Source organism: Strongylocentrotus purpuratus, unplaced genomic scaffold (assembly GCF_000002235.5).
Source record: "Strongylocentrotus purpuratus isolate Spur 01 unplaced genomic scaffold, Spur_5.0 spur5_scaffold_21, whole genome shotgun sequence".
NCBI classification, from domain to species: domain Eukaryota; kingdom Metazoa; phylum Echinodermata; class Echinoidea; order Camarodonta; family Strongylocentrotidae; genus Strongylocentrotus; species Strongylocentrotus purpuratus.
Genome location: NW_022145607.1, coordinates 36,583,249 through 36,609,281, shown reverse-complemented (window position 1 = coordinate 36,609,281; position 26,033 = coordinate 36,583,249). Strand labels below are relative to the sequence as shown.

At 38.3% G+C, this 26,033-nt stretch overlaps 1 protein-coding gene and 1 long non-coding RNA gene across 3 annotated transcripts; one reads left to right on the top strand and one right to left on the bottom strand.

The window, feature by feature from the left end:
- Positions 1-1,216: 1,216 nt before the first annotated feature.
- On the bottom strand, positions 1,217-23,700 carry LOC584132 (calmodulin-A). The gene is made up of 6 exons (XM_784011.5): positions 23,166-23,700; positions 13,150-13,225; positions 9,653-9,796; positions 3,471-3,603; positions 2,831-2,946; positions 1,217-2,077 (listed from the first exon to the last, which is right to left on the bottom strand). The coding sequence occupies exons 1-6, from the start codon at positions 23,271-23,273 to the stop codon at positions 2,037-2,039; spliced, it is 618 nt and encodes a 205-aa protein (XP_789104.5). The 5' UTR covers positions 23,274-23,700; the 3' UTR covers positions 1,217-2,036.
- On the top strand, positions 16,057-18,448 carry LOC115928061. 2 transcript variants are annotated; one of them, XR_004065851.1, is made up of 4 exons: positions 16,057-16,259; positions 17,409-17,505; positions 17,791-18,056; positions 18,418-18,447. It is a non-coding gene; the product is annotated as an uncharacterized LOC115928061 (long non-coding RNA). The 2 variants fall into 2 exon arrangements; XR_004065850.1 differs by having other exon boundaries at positions 16,058-16,259; positions 18,421-18,448.
- Positions 23,701-26,033: the final 2,333 nt, after the last annotated feature.

Sequence of the window (26,033 nt, the reverse complement as noted above, 5' to 3'; positions counted from 1 at the left end):
CCCTGTGGGATCTGCATGCATTTATATTACCCCAGCAATAACCATGTACTCGGTTTCACCTGGTTGGAGAGTGGCAATATGTCTTAATATGGACGTTAGTGACGGGCTGGGATTCGAACCGTCAAACCATTTGGATAGAGAACCAAGTGAATGGACCACTATACCACAACACCTCCACATAATATGCCATATTTAAAAATGAATGTTACAGTTCTGCATTTATTGAACCTCCTTAAACTCGGGCATCTGACTCTGCAGTACTTCTAAAATAGTACCCTTACTTGAATAACATTCCTGTATATCACAGTCGACTTATAATGTAACAGAAATATATTATATGTGGGCCCTAATTGGCTTCTTATTTTTTTCATTGTTAATTAGATTTTAAAAGAATGTAATGATAAGATGAATATTGTGTAACTTCATATCAGAATGGTATATGCATGTAGCACCTTTAAATGACGTCACAAATCAGTTATGAAAGGCTCTACCAAGTACGTCACGAGGGTCTCATTAATGCTATCTAAAACCAGCTAATTAATTACCAAGAGTCCGAGCCCAGTGCTAAAAATGCCTCTACGACGTCTTCAAATAAAACAAGTTAAAAAACACGAACAAACTTACAGAATTACAAGGTGTTGATCATACATTACACACTCATTTCATTGTACTTTCAATAGCATCAAGGAAAGTAATATTATATACAACATGTACTATCCTATAATCCCTGATTGCCATGATCTACAATAAACATGATACTAGTCATTGTGTGCAACGTGCAATGGAGTATACAAATCAGATAATACAAATAAAACTATACACTCTAAAAACTGATATGTTAAATCACCATTTAAAAGGGCCGAGGAGTGACCACTCTTTCAAAATGTATACTGGATCCAACATTATAAAGGTTGAATCTAGCAGGTTAAAAGAAAAAATCTGACATTTTGAAAGAGTGGTCACTCCTCGGCCCTTTTAAATTGACATTTAACATTTCAGTTTTTAGAGTGTACAACTACTGCTACTACTACTAATACTAGTATTTTTAACACCACCACTACTACTTCTACTAATACTAGTCTTTCGAATACCACCACTACTACTACTACTACTACTACTACTACTACTACTACTACTACTACTACTTCTACTACAACTACTTCTAATACTACTACTATTACTACTACTACTACTACTACTACTACTACTACTACTACTACTACTACTACTATACTACTTCTTATACTATTACTAAATGTACGTCTACTAGAACTACGAATATACGACTAGCATTCTCCCAATATTTAACTATATGCAATATAAAATAGAAACCAGAGCACATTAAGGAGGAGGCAAGTTTTCTCAGTCGGTAAAGTGTCTGCCTGTCAAACCGAACTTTGAGTCCTGATAAAGATGACAAATAATTTGTGACCGTTTCCTATCATTTCGATAATTCGAACGCCAGCAGTATCCACCCATTCTTTTGTTCTATACATGATCAACCTTTTCCAATTTCTTTCAGTTTCTTTCATGATGCACTGACGTTACCAAAACTCAGTTCTATCTTTAAAACAGTCAGCGAATTATTTACATCAGTGAAGAATGAGACCTTCTTCAAAAGCAAAGTGTGTTTTGATATCAGTCTTTAAACATACAGATATTTACCATATCTACCAGTCACCATGACGACGGATGGTTTTCACCCGACATTTTCTTTCTCAAAGAAAGGGGGGGGGGGCTTCAGCAAGTGCGATTCACATTCACTTCAGGATTATATACATACGAATTATTATTGCCACTGAACCTGTGCATAATTAATGTCTTGATAGTGAGAAAATTCGCAACGAATATGCTCCGTATTAATTCAATCCAGTGAACTCTCCTAGGAATAAACTAGCTTTATAGTTTGCACAAACGTCTTGAAATTTTCTCGATTTGTTCTTGGAGCAAACTTGGTGTTTTCGTGGACAGATACCGCCTCCACTCGTGGTGGTCAAAAGTATGGATGCTGTTTATGAAGCATTCGGCTCTCAGCCTCATGAATTCTCCGAAGACTGCACGATCATTTCAACGAATTCTGAAAGAAAACACAATAGAAAGAAGACTGTCATTTCTTTATTTTTGTAGAATAAAATGGTTATAATTTCGTCACAAGACATTTCTATATAGAAAACAACATACCCATGCACCCCAAAGTGAAAAAAGTACATTGCATTGTAGAGATTGGAATCTCTCGCTCTCTCTTTCTCTCTCTCTCTCTCTCCCCTGTCTCTCTCACTTCCCCTCCCTCTTTCTTTCTCTCTCCCTTTATCTCTCTCTCTCTCTCTCTCTCTCTCTCTCTATCTATCTCCCCCCCCCCGCCCCTCTCTCAACCTATGCCCCCTAAAAAATACTCTATCTCTCTTCACACTAGAGATGAACGTACAGTTTGCACTATTCTTAAATTTGGTTCAGAATGTATGATTAACTCTTTTGTTAGAAAAATAATCAATTAATATGCATTGTTAACAAGAACGATTGAAATTCTTTTCTTTTGTTGCTTCTAATAGCTCTAAATAGTGAATGACTTAGATAAAATTCTTTACCATTAATTCCATTCATTAAATAAATAAATCTTTCTTGCCGTCTACTTTCGAAACGGTTTTCGACATGACCTTTGAATTAATACTTTAACTGTAAACTATATGTACATACATGTATAACATGCAAAGATACATACTTTATGTAAACATTGCTTGGGTTACGTAATATACCCCCATTTTACGAGATCGCCTTTTAATGCCATACATATTCTTGTCTCTCGGCAAACAACCATGTAACAAGTATTAACCTTCGTAATTAATCTTTCCATCCTGATCAATGTCTGCATTGGCGATCATTTCTGCTACTTCGTCGTCTGTCAAAGGTTCTCCTAGTGTAGTCATGGCTAACTTCAGCTCAGCCGCACTGTAAAACACACAACAATTAGTTATTTGTTTTTAATTATTCAGTTTGGAACAGGCTTAATGTAGAACATTCAATTTGCAAGTCAATGTTGTGGGACAGTGGGAGATTAAAAACATAAACCAAACAAATGAAACTCTAAGAGGAGCAAAATGCTTGACATCCACCTATTTATTAAAGTATGGTATCATACAGGTTCACTAGCTATTACAGAATTTTAAAAAACGGTACCTCTTCTGTGGGACGATGATGTTGTATAATGGGCCCTAAAATTAAAACCATGTAAAAATCAGATCATTATCTTATGTTGATTTTATTCTAGTGTCCAAACACAAAATTATGCACAAGTTAAAGTGCATCAAAGAGTTGATTAGCATATACCAGAGCTTTGTTATAACTTTTATTTGGGGGTATATGCCAAAATATGATATGTGCTCCCAATAGAATGGTTTGTATAAATAATCCTTAATACCGATATTAGGGGCTAGATAGAACACTAATCTGATTTTAATAAGAATGATTCTTACCTGATATAACCGTTGCCATCTTTGTCAAACAATTGAAAAGCTTTCCTGAGTTCCTCTTGTTCCTGATCCTTATCATTGAAAGGGATTAGGTCAATCATCTTGATGAACTCGTTGAATTCTATTGTACCGTTTTCTAGAAAAAAGACAAACGAGAAAATAAACAACCTGTCAGAGAAAGGCAGAAAAAAACAAGTCCTAATTTAAGCGAGAGTATGAAAACATATTTCGATAAAAAAAAAAACATTGTACGAGTCATATAGTCATCATGATTTTGTCTGTCTCCATTTATAAATTAAAATCTTCTTCTTCTTCTTCTACTTATCCACCTTCAATATTATCATCCATTCTTCTTCTTCTCCTCCTCCTTCATCATGACCATCCTGTTCTTCTTCTTCTTCTTTTTTCTTCTTCTCCTTCTCCTTCTCTTTTTGTAAATATTTTTCTCCTTTTCATTCTTACTTAATACTTGAGCGGCAACCAAGAGTTTAATGTGGAGGGGATAGCAATGCTCCTATTCAACCGAATGTCATTAATCAGTCGTGCTTCCGATTCCACGTGGGCTCACCTCGCCCCTCCCCCTCCAATAACCACCCTACACCACCGCCATCCCCTATACCGAGACCAACAGGACCGCCACCAACACCACAACCACCAGCACCCCAAAACACCCAAAACATTATCACTAACACACACACACACACACACACACCAACGCCACCAACATCAGGGGGGGGGGGGGGTTCACAAAGATCCTAAGTCTAACTTAACTCTAAGTTGGACCTAAGAATTATAGAGAGCCATTTGTACTCCTGGAGGGGATAGCAATGCTCCTATTCAACCGAATGTCATTAATCAGTCGTGCTTCCGATTCCACGTGGGCTCACCTCGCCCCTCCCCCTCCAATAACCACCCTACACCACCGCCATCCCCTATACCGAGACCAACAGGACCGCCACCAACGGTTCCATGACACATGCTCCGCCGACGATTGCTCCGCCGACATTTACTCCGCAAAACGCGACAATTGCTCCGCGACATTTGCTCCGCGACATTTGCTCCGACGTCAAATGCTCCGCAGACAGGTGCTCCGCCGACAGTTGCTCCGCCGACAGTTGCTCCGCCGACAATTGCTCCGCCGACAGATGCTCCGCCGACAATTGCTCCTCCGACAATTGCTCCGCCGACAATTGCTCCGCCGTCAATTGCTCCGCAAAACGCGACAATTGCTCCGCCGACATTTGCTCCGCCGACATTTGCTCCGCCTGAAGCGACACTTGCTCCGCCGACATTTGCTCCGCCGACATTTGCTCCGCCGACATTTGCTCCGCCGTCAATTGCTCCGCCGACAATTGCTCCGCCGACATTTGCTCCGCCGACATTTGCTCCGCCGTCAATTGCTCCGCCGACAATTGCTCCGCCTGAAGCGACAATTGCTCCGGTGACATATGCTCCGCCGACAATTGCTCCGACGACATTTGCTCCGCCGACAATTGCTCCGCCGACAATTGCTCCGTCGACAATTGCTCCGCCGACAATTGCTCCGCCTGAAGCGACAATTGCTCCGGTGACATTTGCTCCGACGACATTTGCTCCGCCCAAAAAGTGTCCCATTAAATACAAATGCTACTAGTACTACGACAAATGCTTCGCCGACAATATTTTTTTTTCACGGGTTGTTTTTGTTTCTTTCTTTTTTTCTTCATTTTTTGAATGCATTTCATGACATTATGTAAATGAAATGAAATGAATGAATGTTGATAATGTGGGAGGAAAAAGCAGTTGCCTAAAAGTCATTTCGAATATACTAAAATAACTTTCCATCTATCACTGTACGTCCCACATAATGTACACTAAACACTCATTACATGTCATGGGAAGTTTTTTTTTTTAAAGTAGAGCAGCAAGCCACATTCCCCAATACGCGCATACCTCCTAGTTAATTTCAAACAGCTCATCAATATGTAAGACCTGAAATTACCTCAATGAAAGAAGACTAATAACATGAGAGGAAAGAAAAGAGCAAAAAAGACAACCGTTTTTTGCTATTCCCCATAATGTTTGATTTAAAAAAATAAAAAATAAAATTATAGCTCCTTACGCAAGTTCTCCGGCGAAAGATAATTACTCCGCTCAAAATCTGTTTCATGTATTACTCATTAGCTGATCCAAAGCTCAAGGCTATCTCTCTCTCTCTCTCTCTCTCTCTTTCTCTCTCTCCCATGCTCCTCCTTTTCCTGTTTACACCGTTTTCTTGTATTCTTTGCTCTTTTCTTTCCTCTCATGCTATTAGTCTTCTTTCATTTCCATCACTTCTTCTCTGCTCCCCCTCTCGAGTTCTATTTCTCTCGTGAAATTGAAACGTAAAGTAATACAATCATGTAGTACATTCTTGTTTAGAATAATATTTTCAATAATATCCAGTCCATTTTCTAAAGGTTTCTTTCCTTTAGTTAAGTGTATGTAGCTTTAATATATATATATATGTTAGTGTGCAAAACACTCCGTTTCATTCGAGTACTTTGTTTTCACTAAATAATTTAAGGGACTCACGAAGCCACCGGAAGAAGAGCAATTGGCTTATCATGAAGAACTAACATCAAACTGCAACAAAATGATTTGTATAAATGTGAATAAGCAGAAAGGCTGCCATCTCATTTTCCCGTCTGAATGGGTTCTCTTCCTTACGTATATAAGTGCCCTTATTTTCTCAACTTTTTTTTTTATATTTGTGTGTTTATTAAATTTTCAATCATATACAAATTACATATTTTACAAGTCATTGGTAATAATTAGACAAACAAAAAAACCAATATGTATAAGAACAACTAACAATAATGAAAGGACAAGAAAGTTATAAAAAAAAAACATTATAGTAAAAAAAAATACACTGTACACATATAAATCATAGTTTGAACTCCAGTGCATAAAGGGGAGTGAGGGGGCACAGGAATAAAAGTTAAATCAACATAAGTATCATAAGTCAAATCGCCATTTCTTAAAATGCGAAACAAGCTTGTTCCTTTTTTTCGCTGAGAAATATTCAATATCTTTTTGTTTCTTTATAAAACTCTTAAAAAGATCAACACTTGGTAAATCCCCCTTACTTATTTTCTAAACTTCCATGATGACCTATTACATTGTATAATGCTTTACCTAGTAAGATGCATTGATCGAGGTAATTTCAGGTATTACATATTGATGAGCTACTTGAAATTAACTAGGAGGTATGCGCGTATTGGGGAATGTGGCTTGCTGCTCTACTTTTTTTTTTAAACTTCCCACGACATGTAATGAGTGTTTAGTATACATTATATGGGACGTACAGTGATAGATGGAAAGTTATTTCAGTATATTCGAAATGACTTTTAGGTAACTCCTTTTTCCTCCCACTTCATCAACATTCATTCATTTCATTTCATCTACATTATTTCAAGAAATGCATTCAGAAAATGAAGAAGAAAAAAAAAAACGAAAAAAATAGGTGTAAAGAAGATATTGTCGGCGAAGCATTTGTCGTAGTACTAGTAGCATTTGTATTTAATGGGACACTTTTTGGGCGGAGCAAATGTCGTCGGAGCAAATGTCACCGGAGCAAGTGTCGCTTCATGCGGAGCAAATGTCGTCGGAGCAATTGTCGGCGGAGCAAATGTCACCGGAGCAATTGTCGCTTCAGGCGGAGCAATTGTCGTAGTACTAGTAGCATTTGTAGTTTATGGGACACTTTTTGGGCGGAGCAAATGTCGTCGGAGCAAATGTCGGCGGAGCAATTGTCGCTTCAGGCGGAGCAATTGTCGGCGGAGCAAATGTCGGTGGAGCAAATGTCGGCGGAGCAAATGTCGGCGGAGCAATTGTCGCTTCAGGCGGAGCAATTGTCGGCGGAGCAATTGTCGGCGGAGCAAATGTCGGCGGAGCAATTGTCGCTTCAGGCGGAGCAAATGTCGGCGGAGCAATTGTCGCTTCAGGCGGAGCAATTGTCGGCGGAGCAATTGTCGGCGGAGCAAATGTCGGCGGAGCAAGTGTCGCTTCAGGCGGAGCAAATGTCGGCGGAGCAATTGTCGCGTTTTGCGGAGCAATTGACGGCGGAGCAATTGTCGGCGGAGCAATTGTCGGCGGAGCAATTGTCGGCGGAGCATCTGTCGGCGGAGCAATTGTCGGCGGAGCAACTGTCGGCGGAGCAACTGTCGGCGGAGCAACTGTCGGCGGAGCATTTGACGTCGGAGCAAATGTCGCCGAGCAAATGTCGCGGAGCAATTGTCGCGTTTTGCGGAGTAAATGTCGGCGGAGCAATCGTCGGCGGAGCATGTGTCGGGTTACCCCACCAACACCACAACCACCAGCACCCCAAAACACCCAAAACATTATCACTAACACACACACACACACACACACACACCAACGCCACCAACATCAGGGGGGGGGGTTCACAAAGATCCTAAGTCTAACTTAACTCTAAGTTGGACCTAAGAATTATAGAGAGCCATTTGTACTCCTAAAATAAAACATATTCAAGAGCGAAAATTCAAGTATCTTAGACTTTTCATAAATTCCACATCAAGATCATGAAATCTCCTTGATAATAGAAAATATGAATGATTTGAATCAACATTGTATGTCTTTTAAAAGAACTTTTACAAAACATTATCAAAGACGCTAACGGCTTTCCATAATATTGTTAAGTCCAACTAAGGGCGCGTTCATGCTTGATTTTGACGGCCAGAATCAGGCATCTGTTACGCGTTTAGTTTAAAACACGGTTGCGTCTTAGCTCACTTTTGTAGAATCACCGAAAAACGGCGATCACGATCGCCGATCGTAAACTCACAAAAAGATGCGTTTACAATTTGTAAACGCGTTTAAATGGGGTCAACTCACTGACCTCTAGTGGGTCTACGTAGCATGCACAGTGAAGGTTTGCGAATCCAGCTGGAAGACCAATTAAGGCCACACACTGAGAATTGCCTGGGGGAGCCAGAGAAGTAAGCATGAACAGTGCATCGTGGAACTGCGATCACGATGAGCGTTTACGATGAGCGTTTCAGATCGCTCATTCTGCCTTCAAAATTTAAGCATGAACGCAGCCTAAGAGATAAAGTCACTGAGTAGTTAGCCTCTTGTCGATGCCCTCGCGCTGTTGGAGTCTCTAAATTCTGACGAGGGCTGAGGGCTGAGGGCTGAGGGCCTCTTGACAAGTGATCTGAATTTCTTATGTTTTACTTTGTTTGGCGAATATTCCGACCCTAGAGAAGTCGGTGAAAGTCATCCAATCAGAGAGAGCTACTATGACGTAATATCTACCGCTCTGTGCGAATTCCCTCCGTGAGAGCGAGACTGGCCGCCTAGTTGTAGTCTGCAAGCACAAACCCTGGTTAGTCGTAAAAGAGAGTGTGCACTAGAAGACTACCATATGCCACGTACTATAGCTGCTCCTGACCTATATTGGTACAACTAGTAGGTACCAGTAGAAAGCTGGGCTAGGCTTCTCTCAAGGCACAATGATTTTTTGATAAAGTGTCAAATTAGGGTCTGTGCTTGCAGACTAGCCTAGTTGGGCAATCCCGAATACACACGTACACACACACAATCGCTGTGGTCTAGACATGCATAATTCAGTAGGAAATCGGGTCTCATGAATATATAATTCAGATCACTTGTCAAGAGGCCCTCAGCGCAAGCGCCTCGGTTTCTCTGACTCGCTTCGCTCGTCAGAATTTAGAGACTCCAACAGCGCGAGGGCATCGACAAGAGGCTACTGAGTAGTCGGCTCTCATGGGGAATTCGACACCGTTCGGGTGTTTACCCAATAACAGGTGTTGTCAATCACCAGGGTTAGCCTTGAGTTTTATGACCATTGGACCTTATGTAATGCTTTGATTTGCCGAAGACTCTCGAGCTCTCCCAGAGATTGGGGGTAATTCTTGACTGGACTATGGGTTTGCTGTGTGCAAAATTGTACCCCCATTAATGGTATTTCCACCAAGTCTGGTGTCAGCGAATTATGGCCTTCTGCACATGGAAACTGGCGATCCACTCCCTTTAAGATCTTTGTGAAACACCCCCAGCACCACAAATACCATTCCTGTCATCAACACCACCACTACAACTCTCAACAAGACACCATACAACACCACCATCATAAACAGGGCTCAACTTCCTTGACTTTGATTTTAATCTTCATTACTTACTGTTTTCATCAAATCTCTTGACAGCGTCCTCAATGTCTTTTTTAGTAGGGTTCTGACCCAACGTCCTGATGACGTCACCAAACTCATCCACTGATATGACGCCATCGTTATTACGATCAAAGCTGTTAAACGCTTCCCTGTACTCTGAGGTATGGGGTGGAGTCAAGCAGGAGGGGTCGTCATGGTGATGGGTCACACCCATCGAAGGTGATGGAATAGAGGGTATGAGGGGAAGAGAGAGGGAGAAAGAGACAGACAGAGAGAAGAGAGAGGGGATGAGAGAGAGAGGGGCGGAAAAGGGGGAAAGAGCGAAAGAGAGACAGGATGGGAGAGGGAGAGAGAGAGAGGGGGAGAGAAAGAGGGAGAGAGGGGCGGAAAAGGGGGAAGAGAGACAGGATGAGAGAGGGAGAGAGAGAGAGAGAGAGAGAGAAAGAGAGGGGGAGAGGTGGAGAGAAAGAGGGAGAGAGGGGCGGAAAAGGGGGAAGAGAGACAGGATGAGAGAGGGAGAGAGAGAGAGAGAGAGAGAGAGGGGGAGAGGTGGAGAGAAAGAGGGAGAGAGGGGCGGAAAAGGGGGAAGAGAGACAGGATGAGAGAGGGAGAGAGAGAGAGAGAGAGAGAGGGGGGGGAGAGGTCGAGAGAAAGAGGGAGAGAGGGGCGGAAAAGGGGGAAAGAGAGACAGGATGAGAGAGAGGAGAGAGAGAGAGACAAAAATGATTAGAATATAAAGCCCTCACAAAATTGAGCTACAATTCAATAATAAAGAAGCAATAGAATAATTGATCAACGTGAAGCCTTCCAATTTCCTGTAACCACATCATCGAGGGCCCGATATCAATAATTAATCAAACAGCTTTCCAAACCTCGAGCAATTTCATAAGTTTGTTAGAAGTTTTATTTACTCGCTGTTATCTTTCAAACTGTTCAGCTTGATATAAAATATGTGCCATGTGACTTCACAATTACAGAATTAGTTTTAAAAATTGCAAGAAGAAGCATTAGCTATTCATTAAAGGGGAAGTCCACCCTGAAATTAAGTTAGTTTTAATAGGAGTAGAAAAATGAGAGAAACAAGTCAGTGAAAGTTTGAGCAAATTCCGATTAAAAATAAGGAAGTTAGGATTTTTGAAGTTGTGATCAATCAAACACAAATTGGCAACTCTATGACGTATCATGCGAGCTCAACTTCCATTTGCTCAGTACTAAACAAATCTAAAATTTTCATTTTCCCTCAAGAAAAATTTCAACCATACTGCACCCTAAATATAATAATTGCAAATATGTTTCTATACTCCCCCTGCAAGGAACAAATACATATTCCGTCATCAATAACGAAGAAAACATGATTTTATGGAATATTATGCACAAAGCAAATGAAGGAGAGCTCGTATAATAAGTCACAGAGTTGCCAATTTGTATTTGATTGATCACAACTTCAATAATTCATAACTTTCTTATTTTCATTCAGAATTTGCTCAAACTTTCACTCACCTGATTTTCTTATTATTCTGCCTCTATCGAAACAAACTTATTTTGGGGGTGGACTTTCCCTTTAAGCTTGTGTGAATAGTACTCGTATTTGAGTGTTTTTAATCATTTAATCAGTATGTGAGTATGATAGAAAATACTATAATATAGATGGAAAAACGAGAAGAAATTTATGGATTGAAGGATGAGTTTATTTAAAGTAGAAGGTAAATTATTCGCAGTTTTATCATTCTGTACATTTTAAATTGTAGGATGTCACGAGTTTGAGGGGTAATCTATCACGACTTTACTGAAGAATATTTACGGTGTATAATTATCATGGTTATAGGCAGCAAACATAAAACAAACGGCTGACAATACCGCATTATCATTGTTACCAGTATTTCCTTTCATCATCATAGTTTTCATTTTATCAAAAAATGAACATTCTCTCTAGGTAGCTAATCTCTTTTCTTCATCACGATCACGATTTTTCTCTTCATCATAATCAACATAAATTAATCATTACAATCACCATTCAATTACCCATCACCATGGGGACTGTGTCACCCCTTGACAATATATTGTCAGCATTTATCAAATTTGTTGAATGAAAGTTCCGACGTTTGAGGCAGAACATGTTGAAACCATTTCTATAGCTGATGGAAAATCACTAATGAATTTAATTTCATAAATGTATAATCTGATTGTATTGTATTTGTGAAGGCCATTTGGAATTCCAGATGAGAGACTCGCATCACTTGACACCATCAAGCATAATTTCATGCGGTACATTAGCTCCACAATGAACTATTATAAGGCTTATGTACATGCCAATATAGACCGTTATATTGCCATGGATGCCAATTAGTTCCGTGTGTTGTGTTTATGCCTGCCATTCATATTATGAGCGATGCATCTCATAATCATACAGGTTATAATCATAAAGTGTTTAGAGCTTCGTCAAGATACGGAAACAGAAACTCATGCAAATTCTGCGAATTAAACGTGTCATGCTCTCAACTGGTTATATCTACTTATTAAAAGCGGTGTTTGCTGTACCTACACTAAAGACTCCAGACCTTTTTCCTTAATAACTGAGTTTTCCTTCTTTTTTTTACCATCTACTACTCTAACAAACTATGGATTCTTTTTAAACAAAAAGAACGACAAAACAGCCATTCAATGTTTTAGAATTAATTTTAGATTTCAATGTTAGTTGAAATTACGCCATTTTAATAGACTGATTGATATTCGATGATTATTTTGACAATGTACTCAATACATCTACGCATTAAACGCATAAAAAACTCTATAGGTTTTCCCAATATCCGACAACGATTTTTTTTTCTTTCAAATCACATCCTCCCAATTCGTTTTCCATTATGGATCAATGCCGTTCGTCTGTATCAACACGGTCTGTCATCTGCGTCATTGATGTCCTCCTAATCTATAAAAACATATCTCATCAGCAGTTATGTGCGTAGTAATGTTTTCCAGGAATTTTAATATAACTGAAAATTAAGTGCATAAATTTACATTGCATTTTGTTTCCCACGTCATAAATCCATCTATGCCCCTCCCTTTAGTTATATACTCGCCATCGGTTTTTATTGGCAAAGGAAGTACTCGGTCCTAGCCATCTGCACTAGTTTGGCCAGGGGGATTAGACCTCCCTGCATGGTCACCGACAAGTGGTTATTTCATCAAATCAGCTCTATATTATCATAAGAAAAAGGGGACCATGGGGGACCAACGGTCACCGCTTAGGCATTGTTTGCTGTATAGAGGGCGCAAGTAGCTGTAAGTAGTGCAGTGGGGCTTAAAGCTTATCTGCCATAGTTTACATGAGGGATTAGACCGGCCTACAAGGTCACTGGACAGGTGGTTATCTCATCAAATCAGCTCTATATTATCATAAGAAAAAGGGGACCATGGGGGACCAACGGTCACCGCTTAGGCATTATTTGCTCTATAGAGGGCGCAAGTAGCTGTAGGTAGTGCAGTGGGACTTTAAGGCAATTTATGCTTACCTTCCATTTGTTCAGTCGTTAGTCTTGAACTGTGAAGTGTTCCCTCACAATTCACTTGCTCGGTCCCTTGCGAAGCCTGAATAGAAACAAAGTCATCATTTACCTTGATATTTTATATTTGTTAACGTTGGGAATAACAAGCGGTGATTTGTTCTTCTTTATTTTAAATTACAAGGAATGCTCCAATAGACATTATATGAAAATGTTTATAATTGGAAATCTAATTTTCTTCCTTTATTTAAAAAAATAATAACAAAATCAGTCAATTTGAGATTTTGTCAATGATGCTTAAGTTTACTTCATGCATGATTGTAAGATATTTCCAAAAGGGAACAGTCTCCTTTTCTAGTTTCCTGCAAAAAAAATTGAATTAAACCTCAAGGGCACAGGGCAATATCACTAACAGCTAAGAACCTGCAGCTTTAAACTGCAACAAATATGTGACAAATTCTTGCATATAACAGTTTGAAATTTTGATTGTAATTTCGTGATTAAAGAAATTAACCGACTCAACTTTTTTGAGAGAGGTTGGTTTGGTTAATGGTTTTGTTTCTCAATCTCCACACTGACTTATAACTCATCAAGAACATCAAGTATTGTTTTCAAACTTTAAAAAAAAAAAGTTTCATTGTGATCATGGCTCTGCTCCACAGTACAATATTTCTTTGATTAATCTCTACACATCTCCCAGATCTTTACGTTCTCAAAACTCTGGATTGTACTTCCTAAACTTAATCCCGCCCCCCTCCCCCCCCCCCCCCCCCCCCCCTCCGAGAACGGACGGACCCCATGCGTGTTACCAAAATGTCCTTTCGTAACAAAAGAAAAAGGTCGACCCGTATTGACTTTACACATCGGACTTTTGCTGAAAAGGGGGGGGGGTGCTGAAAAAGGCTCGTATAAAAAAAGAAAAAGGTCGACCCGTATTGACTTTACACACCGGACTTTTGCTGAAAAAGGGGGGGGGGGTCGCTTGGAACACGCATATGCGTACCCTAAATAACACTGAGTGGGGGGGGGGCGGGAACTTAATACAAAGTGGGAGAGAAATCCTTCGCTCATGCCGGACCATCACTTTAAAATTGTTTATCTCGAGGAATCAGAGATATTCCTACAGAAGAATCTTTCAACAACCTTAAAACTTATCTTTGTTAGCTTGCTTTTTATAGTTAATTTTCTTATTTTGTGTTAAATTGTGTTTCTGTACGAGTACGTCTTTTTAATGCATTTTCATGTGTTGCACTAGTGTTCCTTGAGCATTTAATGTTTAAGTGGATTTGGCGCATATAAGTCCTATACATGTATATTATTGTTAGTATTATAATTATCAACAAGCAACGTCAACATTCTACAGAAAAATTAGCAAGGGTCGTTCAGTTTGCTACTGCATGGCATATCCCAACTTGTTTCTTACTTGTAGCTATTCAAGCGCAACCTTCCTCTAGAAATTGCATTTTATAATCCATCTGATTTATATTTGACTTCTCCAGACAGAGCTATGTATTCATCGAGTCATGTTGACCGTGAATGGAAGAGAATACGTAATACTAGTAGAAAAAGGATAATAATACGGTAAATGAAGTGTAGAACGAATGTATGTGACACGCTCGGTATGAAAGATTTTTAATAAAAGGCCAAGATGGCGCGAAGTTATTGATGCATGTAGCAGGTGCTTTACAACCCACGTGCTGCCATGGTTACCGAGTGCTTTTACTCTCATTGGGCTGTTTTGATGCTGTGAACCGAATACTGCAGAAACATATCTCTGAGCGAAAGGAAATGCGAAGTAACGAGTTGTGGAGCTGCGCTTTGCATGCTTTGAGAGGGATTGGATCATCGTGCCGTTGCAAATTGCTAAGATTTCAAATGTCAACACATCATACCATGTCGGCTTTTATCTCCGAATGCGGCAGAGAGCATGAAATTTCTTTTGTTTGTTTTTTTTCTCAGAATGTGTTCAACCGCCAAGAAGCAGTTAAAATGTGGGAATATCCTTTAGACATGGTACTGATTTCAATAATTTGCAAAAATTAAAGAGGACCTAAGTGAAAAACGTATGGCGTATAATACACACAGGCCCCTGGTCTACATAACGTTATTCCTTCACCTTGTAAATATGGTAGGTTTGTTATTTTATTGTTGGTTTTTTTTTTTTCGTAACTCAAAAATACAAGGTGGACTGGTTGAATGAGGGCCTTTGTTGAATATTTTAAGCTGTAAGCTTTAATATGTCACATTCGCAAGAAACATCAGTGGATAAGTCGTTGGGCTGTGGATCACAGGGTGACAGGGTCCGCAGTTCGAGTCCCGCAACGGCACTAATGTCCTTTGGCAAGATATTAATCTACGTTTGCCACTCTCCGCCCAGGTGTTAAATTGGTACCGGTAGGAAGGAATTCCTTGAATGCTGTGAGCGCCGAAATCAGCTGCCTAGCAGAGCCGGGGTAATAGTTGGACCGCCTTGAGCACCATGCATGGTGGATAATAATGTGCGCTATATAAATATCCAATATTATTATAATTCGGGATAAATCAATTTTCACATATTTAGGCAAAATACAAAATTTGGTAATGGTATGAATAATTTAGTTGGTGTATCGCTAGAGAATTTCAGGTTGAAGTATTCGAATGAAATTCAATTTGAGTCTCTTTCTAAAAATATATATTTTGAAGTTCATCGTATATTCTTTCAAAGAGACAAGATAGACGAGTAAAAGAAACAAAATCAAATGAATAGATGTATAAGTTGTGTGTTTATTATAAGTTTTGGTAAATAATTCGTCCCTGTTTTCACGAAGTGACGGTAGTGAGGAAAATCGCATATATTTTCACTTTTGATTTTTTTGCATTTTTGGACATCATTCACTAACATCTTGAACCTCACAAAATTTCAGATCATAATAATGTCTTATTACGTCACTATGACGATGACGTAAACAAGAAAATGCATAGCAAAAGGATTTTCTGTTTTCACGAAGTGACGGCCAAGTACGCGCTTAACAGCCGTCAATTCGTGAAAACATCGTTTGCTCTTTTCCTGCTTTTAATATTTTCACGAAGTGACGGTAGTGAAAATTTCGCAGTTTGGAACAGTCACAGACCATGAAAAGGTGAGTTTTTAAACATCTTTTTAAGGTAAATTAATGTGGTACGCTCTTTTGATTCATTCTGATTCTTTGTAAGCCATAAATATGTCCATGAGCACAGAAATGTGTGAAAAATACACCGTCGTTCCACATCTCGCCCCATATACTTATTTTTATGTAAGTGAATAAAGGAGTGAAGTATCATGTGATCCAAAACTAAAAAGATCAACTTAGACTTAACAAATATGCATCTAGACTAAATAACTTAAGTGGAGAGTCTTTCTTATTTTGCTCCACACCAAATATTAATGCTATAAGGTCCTTTTTATATCAGCTTAAGTTATAAATTTGAACAAAGTTTTACAGAAAGTTAGAGAGTAGACTAGACTAGATCTAGATCTAGTCTAGAGTTTTACTTTTTTTCAGTAATTTACTATTTAGCTAATTATAAATTTGATTTAGAGTCTAGAACTCTAGTTACTCTAGATCATCATTTTATAATTATCAGTTTATGTCATCAACTACTCATCAATCTAGAATCTAGAGGTGAGTAGATCAGGATCTAGACAAGACTGAGACCTTTCTTGTAAGGCGCGTGCCTGGGGTTTAAGAAATTTCAGGGCTCCAAGCCCAAGGCCAACATCAACATGGCCAAGGGCAAAGGGAGTTATGAAAATTATCATCATGCTGAGCTGAGATGACCTGGGATGTAGCCCTTCCTGGTTAACTGTTAGGGAATTCAATGATTTGCCTTTCAAGCAAAGAAGGACATGGATGAAAATTTAATTAAAAATTGAAAATTAGATACGGTCCTGCCCTGAAAATGAATAAATGGCACCATCCGAAAAAGGAATACTTTTTTTTTAGACTGAAGTAATCATGAGTAGTCTACCTTTTGGGGAACAATGTCCACATGTTTAGCTTAGTTTCTCTCATTGTCTGTACTCTGTATCTGTTATATTCAAAGGCAGCAATTTACTTTAGTACCCTTGGTCCCTCACCCTATACAAAAATTATTTTAAACAATTGTTCTTGATACCAGCAAATGTTGCCCAACTCCACTTCGTGTTATAAAGAATTTTCCAAGAAAGCACCATACCAGATGATGTACATGTCTCACTACCTACACTTCAGTGGTAATGAAATTATGATGATGTTTTTGCTTTCACTTAGTTTCAGATGCAGTAGATACAATTTGCACTTATATGAAGGAAGCACTGGGAAAGTACATCTACTTTTCAAGAATGCCACAGGCCAGACACAAATCCAGGTGAGAATAGTTTCATGATCTGTTCAAGAAAATCACACTTTAGCAGCAAAGTACTAAAGCACACTCACTGCTTATGTGCATAGGGGTGGTTGTTGTTTGGAAGGGGCAATTGGAAAATTCTATTTTGGGGTAATAGGGGCAATTGAAAACTTCTGTTTGGGGTCAGTTATGCCTATTAATTAATTTGATGTACAAAAGATAATATTGGATTCATTTCCTTACCTCTGCTTGCAAAAAAATGAAAGAAAATAACTTGTAATTATTTCTTTCATTCTACAAAATTAGATTGGATACAGGGACCGACATGCTGGTAAGATGGGTCCTTGATAATTCACTGAACACAGAGCTGCAGATGTGACTCGGCATAGTGACCTAAGAGTGGGAGCGGTATGGAACCGTTGAAGCAATTCACCGAACACTGTTGAAGCAATTCACCGAACACAGTCAGAGCTGCATGTGTGACTTGGCATGGTGACCCTTAAAGTCTCCTGACGGCTCCGATTGCGATTCTGATGATGACCCATTGTCTATGCTTGTGAGCGAGTCAAAAGGTATCTTTTTTCCTTCTTGATTGTTTCCCAACAGTTAAAATTTAAGATATTCTTAATTGTTTGTAATGCTTAGGTCTCTTAGTTAAGGGAATGAGTGGTCCTATTGAGGTCAGCATCTAATTTTTTTTAAATCCTTATCAAAAATTTCCAATACTAAGGTGATACCACATAAAGTATTTAATTTATTAAGAGACTCTCTAAAATTGGGTACCAAAACTACACACAATAATTTCGCCCAATCATAATGCACTGTAAAGTTTCCCTTTCATAATTGAAATTCTGATAATGATTTTTTATTGATTTTGACTTGGACTTTTTTTAATTATGATTGTTCTTTCTCTTATTTCCTTTTACTTTCAAGCAGTCTAGATCAAGGATCTTCTCTGCTTCACTATCGCTTGGATGACATTATGTGTGAAGAAACTTTAAGAACTTGTGTTGAAGGGCATGCTTGAGAAACTAGAATCAATTACATTGATCGTTTTGGCAATGCTTCAATGATTCAATACCTCAATCTCTCTTTTATACTGTTTGATTTTAAACATTTTGAATATCATAAATAAAGCAAACTCCACTCATAATTGTAATTGTGTGTACTAGTAATCACAATGAAATGGATTGATTATAAAATAAATGAATTGATTTAAAGCAAACTGGTAACATTTTCCATGAGTTCTGAAACAATGAACTGAATGGTCGTACAGGTGTCAGTTTTCTGTTACAGTATTGTAATGAACTCCTGCAAACATAAATCTTTAATATTCAAATGTATAGCTCAGAACTGCTATTTATCAGGTATACCTATCTCAATCAGTAATGCATATTAGATTTTTCGATTCCAGTTCCATGAATCCTCATATCGTATCTTTGTATTGAAGAATTTTTATATCCATTTTCTTTAAATGTTTGTATTCACAGGGGTTGATGCCTTCATTAGAACATGAATATAAGTTACATTTCCACAATTGGTTTTCTCTCAAAACACAATGTTACTAGTTCACATTTAATGTTTTAATTTGTTACTTCTATGGTCATTCTCATCATAATTGTATTTGGTACTTCAAACTATCCTATAATGATCATACAATATAGTGTTGCTGTTTTGAATTGTATCTGTTTGATGAGAAATGAAATTGATTAGTCAAATTGATATTTCCATGTTTATCATGCATTGTTTAGCTGATAATAGTTTAGTCAGAGATTACGTGTTTACCTGGGTGAAGACAACCTTTAAGCATTGGTAAAGTTTGTAGCGTTTGAGACTGTGTACTAAATTTTATTGAAATACCCTAGAAAGAGATAGTGTAAACTGACTTGGTTCTGATACTCTACTCACAAGATATTTATGAAAAACAGTGATGAACAAAAAAGTAACGATGATGATTATATTAGTCATTTTTCCCATTGAAAAACTTCATGATACATGTAGTACATGTATGTCGAGCATTTTGTATGTCACATGTGGCATTTACTCGCTACGATTGCTGAATAAACATGATAACCAAGTCGTATATAAAGAATTAGATAAAGACATTTTAGCATATGTACAAGTACTGTATAATGAACGAAATGACCTTCGTATTCCGTGGATGTATAACTGATGAGTCTTTTCCACAAAACCCTTAATGTACATTTCAAAATTCAAAACAGTATTGATGATAATTGATGATGATATGTTTGGTATGAATTATTTAATATTTTTAAATTTATGCTCCATTTGCCACTTGCTGTTCTGGTTCCAAATGTTTGAATTAAAACTGCTCAGTCGAAATTCATTTTCTGTGTTTATATTGCAGAGTTGAGTAGTTAACTACAGATTATGGTCAATGATCAATACTGAATCTTTTTCCTTTATTCAAAAATATTTCTTAACATATTTGCTTTATTTCCTATCTGAAAAAATATATTTAGCTAGGCCCCTCTCTAAAATTTTAGAAATTCCTCATAGTAATAGAGTAGCAAAAGCCCTGATATCACTCGCATGAATTTCAACAAGAAATGGCAGAATTTGTGTGATATTAAGGGGAGATGGAGGGGGTAAAGAGAGAGAGAGAGAGAGAGAGGGGGGGAGACTACTTGAACGTGTTCTTAAGTGGAAAGTATATATAGTAAATTTAGTGCAATCTTTATTCCCTATACATACAATGTACCTGATAATTAAACCTCAAAGAATACTAAATACATATCCATTTTTAGCTTAAGATTAAAGAGAATAGCTTATTAATCATTTTAAAAGCACTTTGTGCCAATATCCATCTGTGCTATTGATAGTTAATTTATTGTGAGCCGTAGCTTTGTGAACAAAAACTGACATCATACATCTAGCATCATAATTATACAAGGAAGAAAAGGTGCTCTTATTTTATCCATACATATATTAAACAAGTAATTTTGCCGTATTTCAGTGTCTTTCTCATGAAATTGCTTCACACAATAAAAATCCCATATGTTTTATACGCGCTCGGCTACGAGCCGTCACTTCGTGAAAACAAAATGCATGCGTTCTATGTGATTTGTGTTTTCACGAAATGACGGTTAAGTTAAAAGTTCATACAGAGACATTCAGTTTATTCTTATCAATAAAAAAAATAGCTACCAAACGAGGAAAATGTACTCTATCTCTCAGTTCGCATTATTTTATCTGTACATCAATTAAACAAAATATAATGCCGTTTTTAGTGTCCATTCCGAGAATTCCATCCACAAGGGAAAAGTCCCATACGTTTTACGCGCGCGGCTACGTACCGTCACTTCGTGAAAACAAAATCAAAGCGTTCTATGCAATTTGTGTTTTCACGAAATGACGGTTGTGTTGACAGTTCACACAGAGAAATGAAAAAGCAGCTACAGAAAGAGGAAAATGTACTCTTTCTCACAGTTTGAATTATTTTATCTGTACATCAATTAAACAAAACGTTTTGCCGTATTTAGTGTCCATTTCGGGAATTCCATCCACGAGAGAAAAATCCCATATGTTTTACGCGCGCGGCTACGTACCGTCACTTCGTGAAAACAAAATCACAGCGCGTCCTTGAATTTCGTGTTTTCACGAAGTGACGGTAATGTTTACAGCTCATTTCCCCCCAAAATATAAGAAATTATGGAAATATTTAAACATAGAACTAAACATTGAGATATTTTCTATCCCAGGATATAAAATTTATTTGCCTTTGATACATTAGAGAGGTTGAGATTATGGTTTGAAACTTTGAAAGCGATTTATTCAAAACTAACTTTCTTTTAGTTGCGCGCTCTACCGTCACTTCGTGAAAACAGGGACGAATTGTTAAGTCAGAATATGGTGCGCTTAGAGCCACCAGTATTAAGCGCCTTATAAATATTGTTTATTATTATTATTATTATTATTCCAGGCTTGAATACAGGCTGCGTGAGACTCGGTGAGATCAAATAAAGGATCATGTTGGTTACCGCATCAAAATAATAATAATCCGTATGTATTTCTTGCAGTGCATCACACACGACTAAATAAATATTAATTACGTAAAACGAGAGTACACAATCATTGTTGGTTCACGGAACGCCTGGTTTGATTGCAACCTCAAACTCGACGATTATATTTGCAAATAAAGAAGTATTGGCTATAGAATAGACCTATGTCTGGCATGGGTATATGAAGTTAAAATTTGGTTGACTTTACTTTCAAGAATATCAGAATATATTGCTTGCGATATTGACCTAGACCGAGGTCAGGGGAATATGGTCATCAACACTGCTCAAGGCTAGTCACCATTTTATTAGGATACGATGCTATTAATTTGGCTGTCTTTCCGGTCTTACCAGCCCCTCCACACACACAAAAAAAATCAATGGATGAAAAAAGAGAAATAAATAACGGGATAATAAGAACGTTCTTATTCTTGTTTTTATGCATACAAAGTCAAACCTGTCTATTAAAGGTAAAGACCAGTTATGGTCATGCGATTGCATTGTGAAAGAAACGTTGTGGAATCGATCAGAAAAGGTTGATCATCTAGCATCTAGCATCTGCAAGGTTCTGGGAATCATCAAAATGATAAGAAATTTGGCCCATTTTTCGTAAAGTTACAAGCACTATACACAAAAAGATGTATATGGGACTACCCTATATCTCTCACAGACCATGAGAGAAACAAATTTACCAAATATATGAATTAGTAGGCGGTTTCCCGGCAAATTTTTTATCATCATGTATTAGTCAAAACATATTCTTTCACATGATTGGTAATGAGAGCTTCCATTTCATTTTTTGAAATTGGGGCGTTTCCAATACTGGTCTTTACCTTTAAGTTCGCACAAGGGGAATAGAAAAAGTGGCCCCAGTTGGCAGCTGGCCTCTCTAGACAGGTTCTACAACACTTTCTCGACGGACAAGTGCCTATATAGAGAGGTTGCCACTTAGACAGATTGGACTGTATGCTATATTCTTTGCAACATTTATCGAAAGAGAGAAAATGTAACAAAATTGCATAGGTTACATCATTCTGAAATTTTGCCCCCCCCCCCCCACCCAAAATAACAAACAAAAATCGTTCAATTTTCTTATTTTTTTCTTAATTCATAATTTTTAACCCTTGCAGTCGTAAATTTGCATGAAAGTTTTTTTTAATTGACATAAATATTCTTGTTTCTTTTAAGTCTAAGGCCTTTCTTTCCTTTCCCATTTTATTGAATTCATTGAATTTATTGAATTGTCCTAAACAAAATTATGTTCAAAAGAATGTACAATTAAATAATACCAAGTAAGCTACGAGTTCATAAAAAATTATGTAAGTGATCATAGAATCATTTTTTTCTCTGTAACAAATAGGATAATAATGTAACAAGAGCATACATAAAAGCAATGATTCTTTAACTAAATCGCATCCTATACGGTAGGATTGGCATCATTACCCAGCATCACTGAATATAATGAACCTCATCTCACAACACACTCTAATGATGGATTCATTCACAAAATTATGCGCTTGATCGGGTATTTTGTTGACTTACTACTCTAGCTATCCGTCGATGACATTTTTATTTCTCCAATCTACTTTGTATCATTACTCGTGCAAAGATAGTCCAACATGATAATTTAATAGTAATAATAATATTGATTTAATTACTCACCATATCTGCGCCTTTTAACGGTGTCACTTTCCTCGCTGAGTAATTAACCAACAAACACAAATCAAGCGTGTGTGTGCTTGTATGTATACAGGATGAAATGACGAGCATTCACCTGTATTACGCGCGCACTACACTCCCCTCACACTCACTAATCAAGTGTGTTGTCTTCCCTAGTTTGATAATTGCTCATGTCGTCAAGGTAGCGGATTCTCAACTTTTTTTCCCGCGCTATTTTCACTCTCTTCCCGCGCTATCTCTTCGCTGGCTAGCTGTGTCACTATTTTTATGCAATAATGTGGGGTATAATATAATCTAGATGGTTCGAGCGTAAGTGATATTGCTATAGGTCAACGGTAAAGACGCCATATATGAAATTGAATCATAATTGGAATTGATTGAGTACGGTTGGAAGCCATGTTTAATAGACCTAGATAGGAGATGGAAGTATCCATGGTTCAAAATGCTTCAATGACACGGAGAGCAGGCAAGCTTTTTCCTCTATCTCTTTACCTCCCCATCTTTCTCGCGGCGTTGCTCCATCGCTGCCAAGCTCCTTCACTTCTCTAAGAAAAGATTGTGAGAGTACATGTTTGTTCCCCATGTTATGAATTCTATTCATGACATTTTTTTTCTCATGAAGATGAAATTGCTGTAGGTCTCCATTTGTTTTCTTTGCACGAAAGCCACTACAAGCACTGTATTACCCTTTTCTTTTATTTTCATTAAAAGCAAAGCAAAACTCAAACCCCAACAAAAAACGTATGCTTATAAAACATCGCTCGGGATTTTCCACGCCAACATTTCTCTCTCTCTCTCTCTCTCTCTCTCTCTCCATCTCTCTCACTCTCTCGCTCCCCTCCACACCTCTCTCTTTCTCCCTCCATGACTGTATCCCTCCCTCCCCCTCTCACTCTCTCTGTCTCTGTCTCCCTCTCTCTCTCTCTCTCTCTCTCTCTCTCTCTTTCTCTCTCTTTCTCTGTTTCTCTTTCTCTCTTCCCCTCTTCCTCTCTCTGTTCTCCACAGTGTTTCAGTATCTGTGGTGGTAAGATGTTCGACATAGATTTAATTGCTAAATATAATCAAAAGAGCCCATCAAATTATGTCCATTCAGTCGGACAACTCGGATGAATACCCTCCCTTTCTGGGTTTGTAAGGGAATTTCCTGAAGCGACCTTTTAAAACAGTGTATTGTATAACATGACTTTCCTCCTCGATGTCAGCGATTAATAATCAGTTTAAAGGCCCACTACACTACTTGTAGCTACTTGCGCCCTCTATATAACAAACAATGCCTAATCGGTGACCATTGGTCCCCCATGATGCTTTTTTTCTTATGTTAACTGAGAGCTGAGTTGATGAGATAACCACCTGTCCAGTGACCTTGCAGGGCGGTCTAATCCCTCCTGTAAACTATGGCAGATGAGCTTTAAAAGGTTTCTTCTCTCGTCTCTTTTGAGCCTGTATAACAATACGTTTTAGACTGAAAGAGGTGGCAATATTATATAGGCCTAATATAAATGAAATTAACAAGTTGAGATGTTGGCCTGGTAAAAGTGTAAAGCAAGAAATCGCACCTGATATTGATTGTCACCTAAAAGAGAAGGATCTCCCTTTAAACTCAATTTGGAACGATTTTGCATAATAGAGTAACAAGATTATTAAGGCAACAGACATCAGTTTAATTAAAAAGGAAAACGTACGGAGCTTTCTTTCTCCAACGGGCCTACGAGATTTATGCCGAAATATTCTTGACAATGAAAAAAGAAGGGGAAAAATGTTGTAGATAAATGAAGACTCTCTCAGGATATTCTCACTGATTAAAAACAGATGTAATATTGATTCTAAATGAGCTGACCGATAGGACATGATTCGAAAAGGAAATATCAGAGGTGGATCGGAGGCACTGAGGGGGCACTTGCATGCCCATGCCTACTGGAATGACCAGGTAAACAAAATCAATTGCCTAAGATTTGTAAGACATCAGAAATGTGTGGTTATCTTTTTGTTTGTCTCCGTTTGCCTCTTCGACGATTAATGAGTTCTGTGCCCCCCTCCCCCCTTGTAAAAGAATCCTTGGTCTATCACTGAATATACCACATGCTGATGTTACAGAAAATAATTATGATGTTACAACTCTCTCTTCTTCTGTTATGTCTCCGAGCACCTGGATAAATCCGAATCAAACTCACTCACATTTTTCTTTGAGATTATATATTTTATATCTCCTTAGAAAATTGCTTTTTATTCTCTTTCATAATCAATTTATTTGCTTCTCTCTCACCTTAACCCTGTATTGAGTAGTACTCCCGCTATGCCCCTCTCCCCCTTCCCTCTCTCTCTTCACCCCCCCCCCCTCCTCTCTCTCCATCTCTCTCTCTCTCTCTCTCTCACTGCTCCTCCCTTTCTGTGCCCCTCTCTCTACTCCTACTTAAGTGTCTTCCCTTAATTAATTGTTACTATTGTGCTCGGAAGGCGCCAGGCTACATTACGGAGATCACCAGACATGATGAGCTTTCCATTAAAAACCAGCCCATTATAACCTTCTCCGTCGTTGAGATGCCTCGCATTTCTTTTCTCCAAGGATTCCTTTTCTTTCTCCGTTCCACATTACAACAAATGTACAGAGCAACAGAGGAGAGAAAGAGAGAGAGAGAGAGAGATTGAGAGAGAGACGCGTATTTTCGCAGAGAGACGGGGAGAGGCGAGAGAAGGGGGTCGTAATTTCTTATTTTTTGAAGCATTATGCCATTAGCATACTGTAGAATCGAGATAAATAACTCAAACGATTGGTTTTCTACCAGCCTTCTCGTATGACTGATCTTGACAGAGGTTGGAAACCACATGAACGAATGAATAATAGCATGTCTA

Excerpts from the sequence above, each read along its gene's own strand:
- LOC584132 (XM_784011.5), bottom strand. The coding sequence starts at position 23,273 with ATGCTCGTCATTTCATCCTGTATACATACAAGCACACACACGCTTGAT. Across the intron at positions 13,226-23,165 it reads CGTTAAAAGGCGCAGATATG|GCTTCGCAAGGGACCGAGCA; the intron begins GTGAGTAATTAA and ends GTTTCTATTCAG. Across the intron at positions 3,604-9,652 it reads CAAGAGATTTGATGAAAACA|AAAACGGTACAATAGAATTC; the intron begins GTAAGTAATGAA and ends TCTTTTTTCTAG.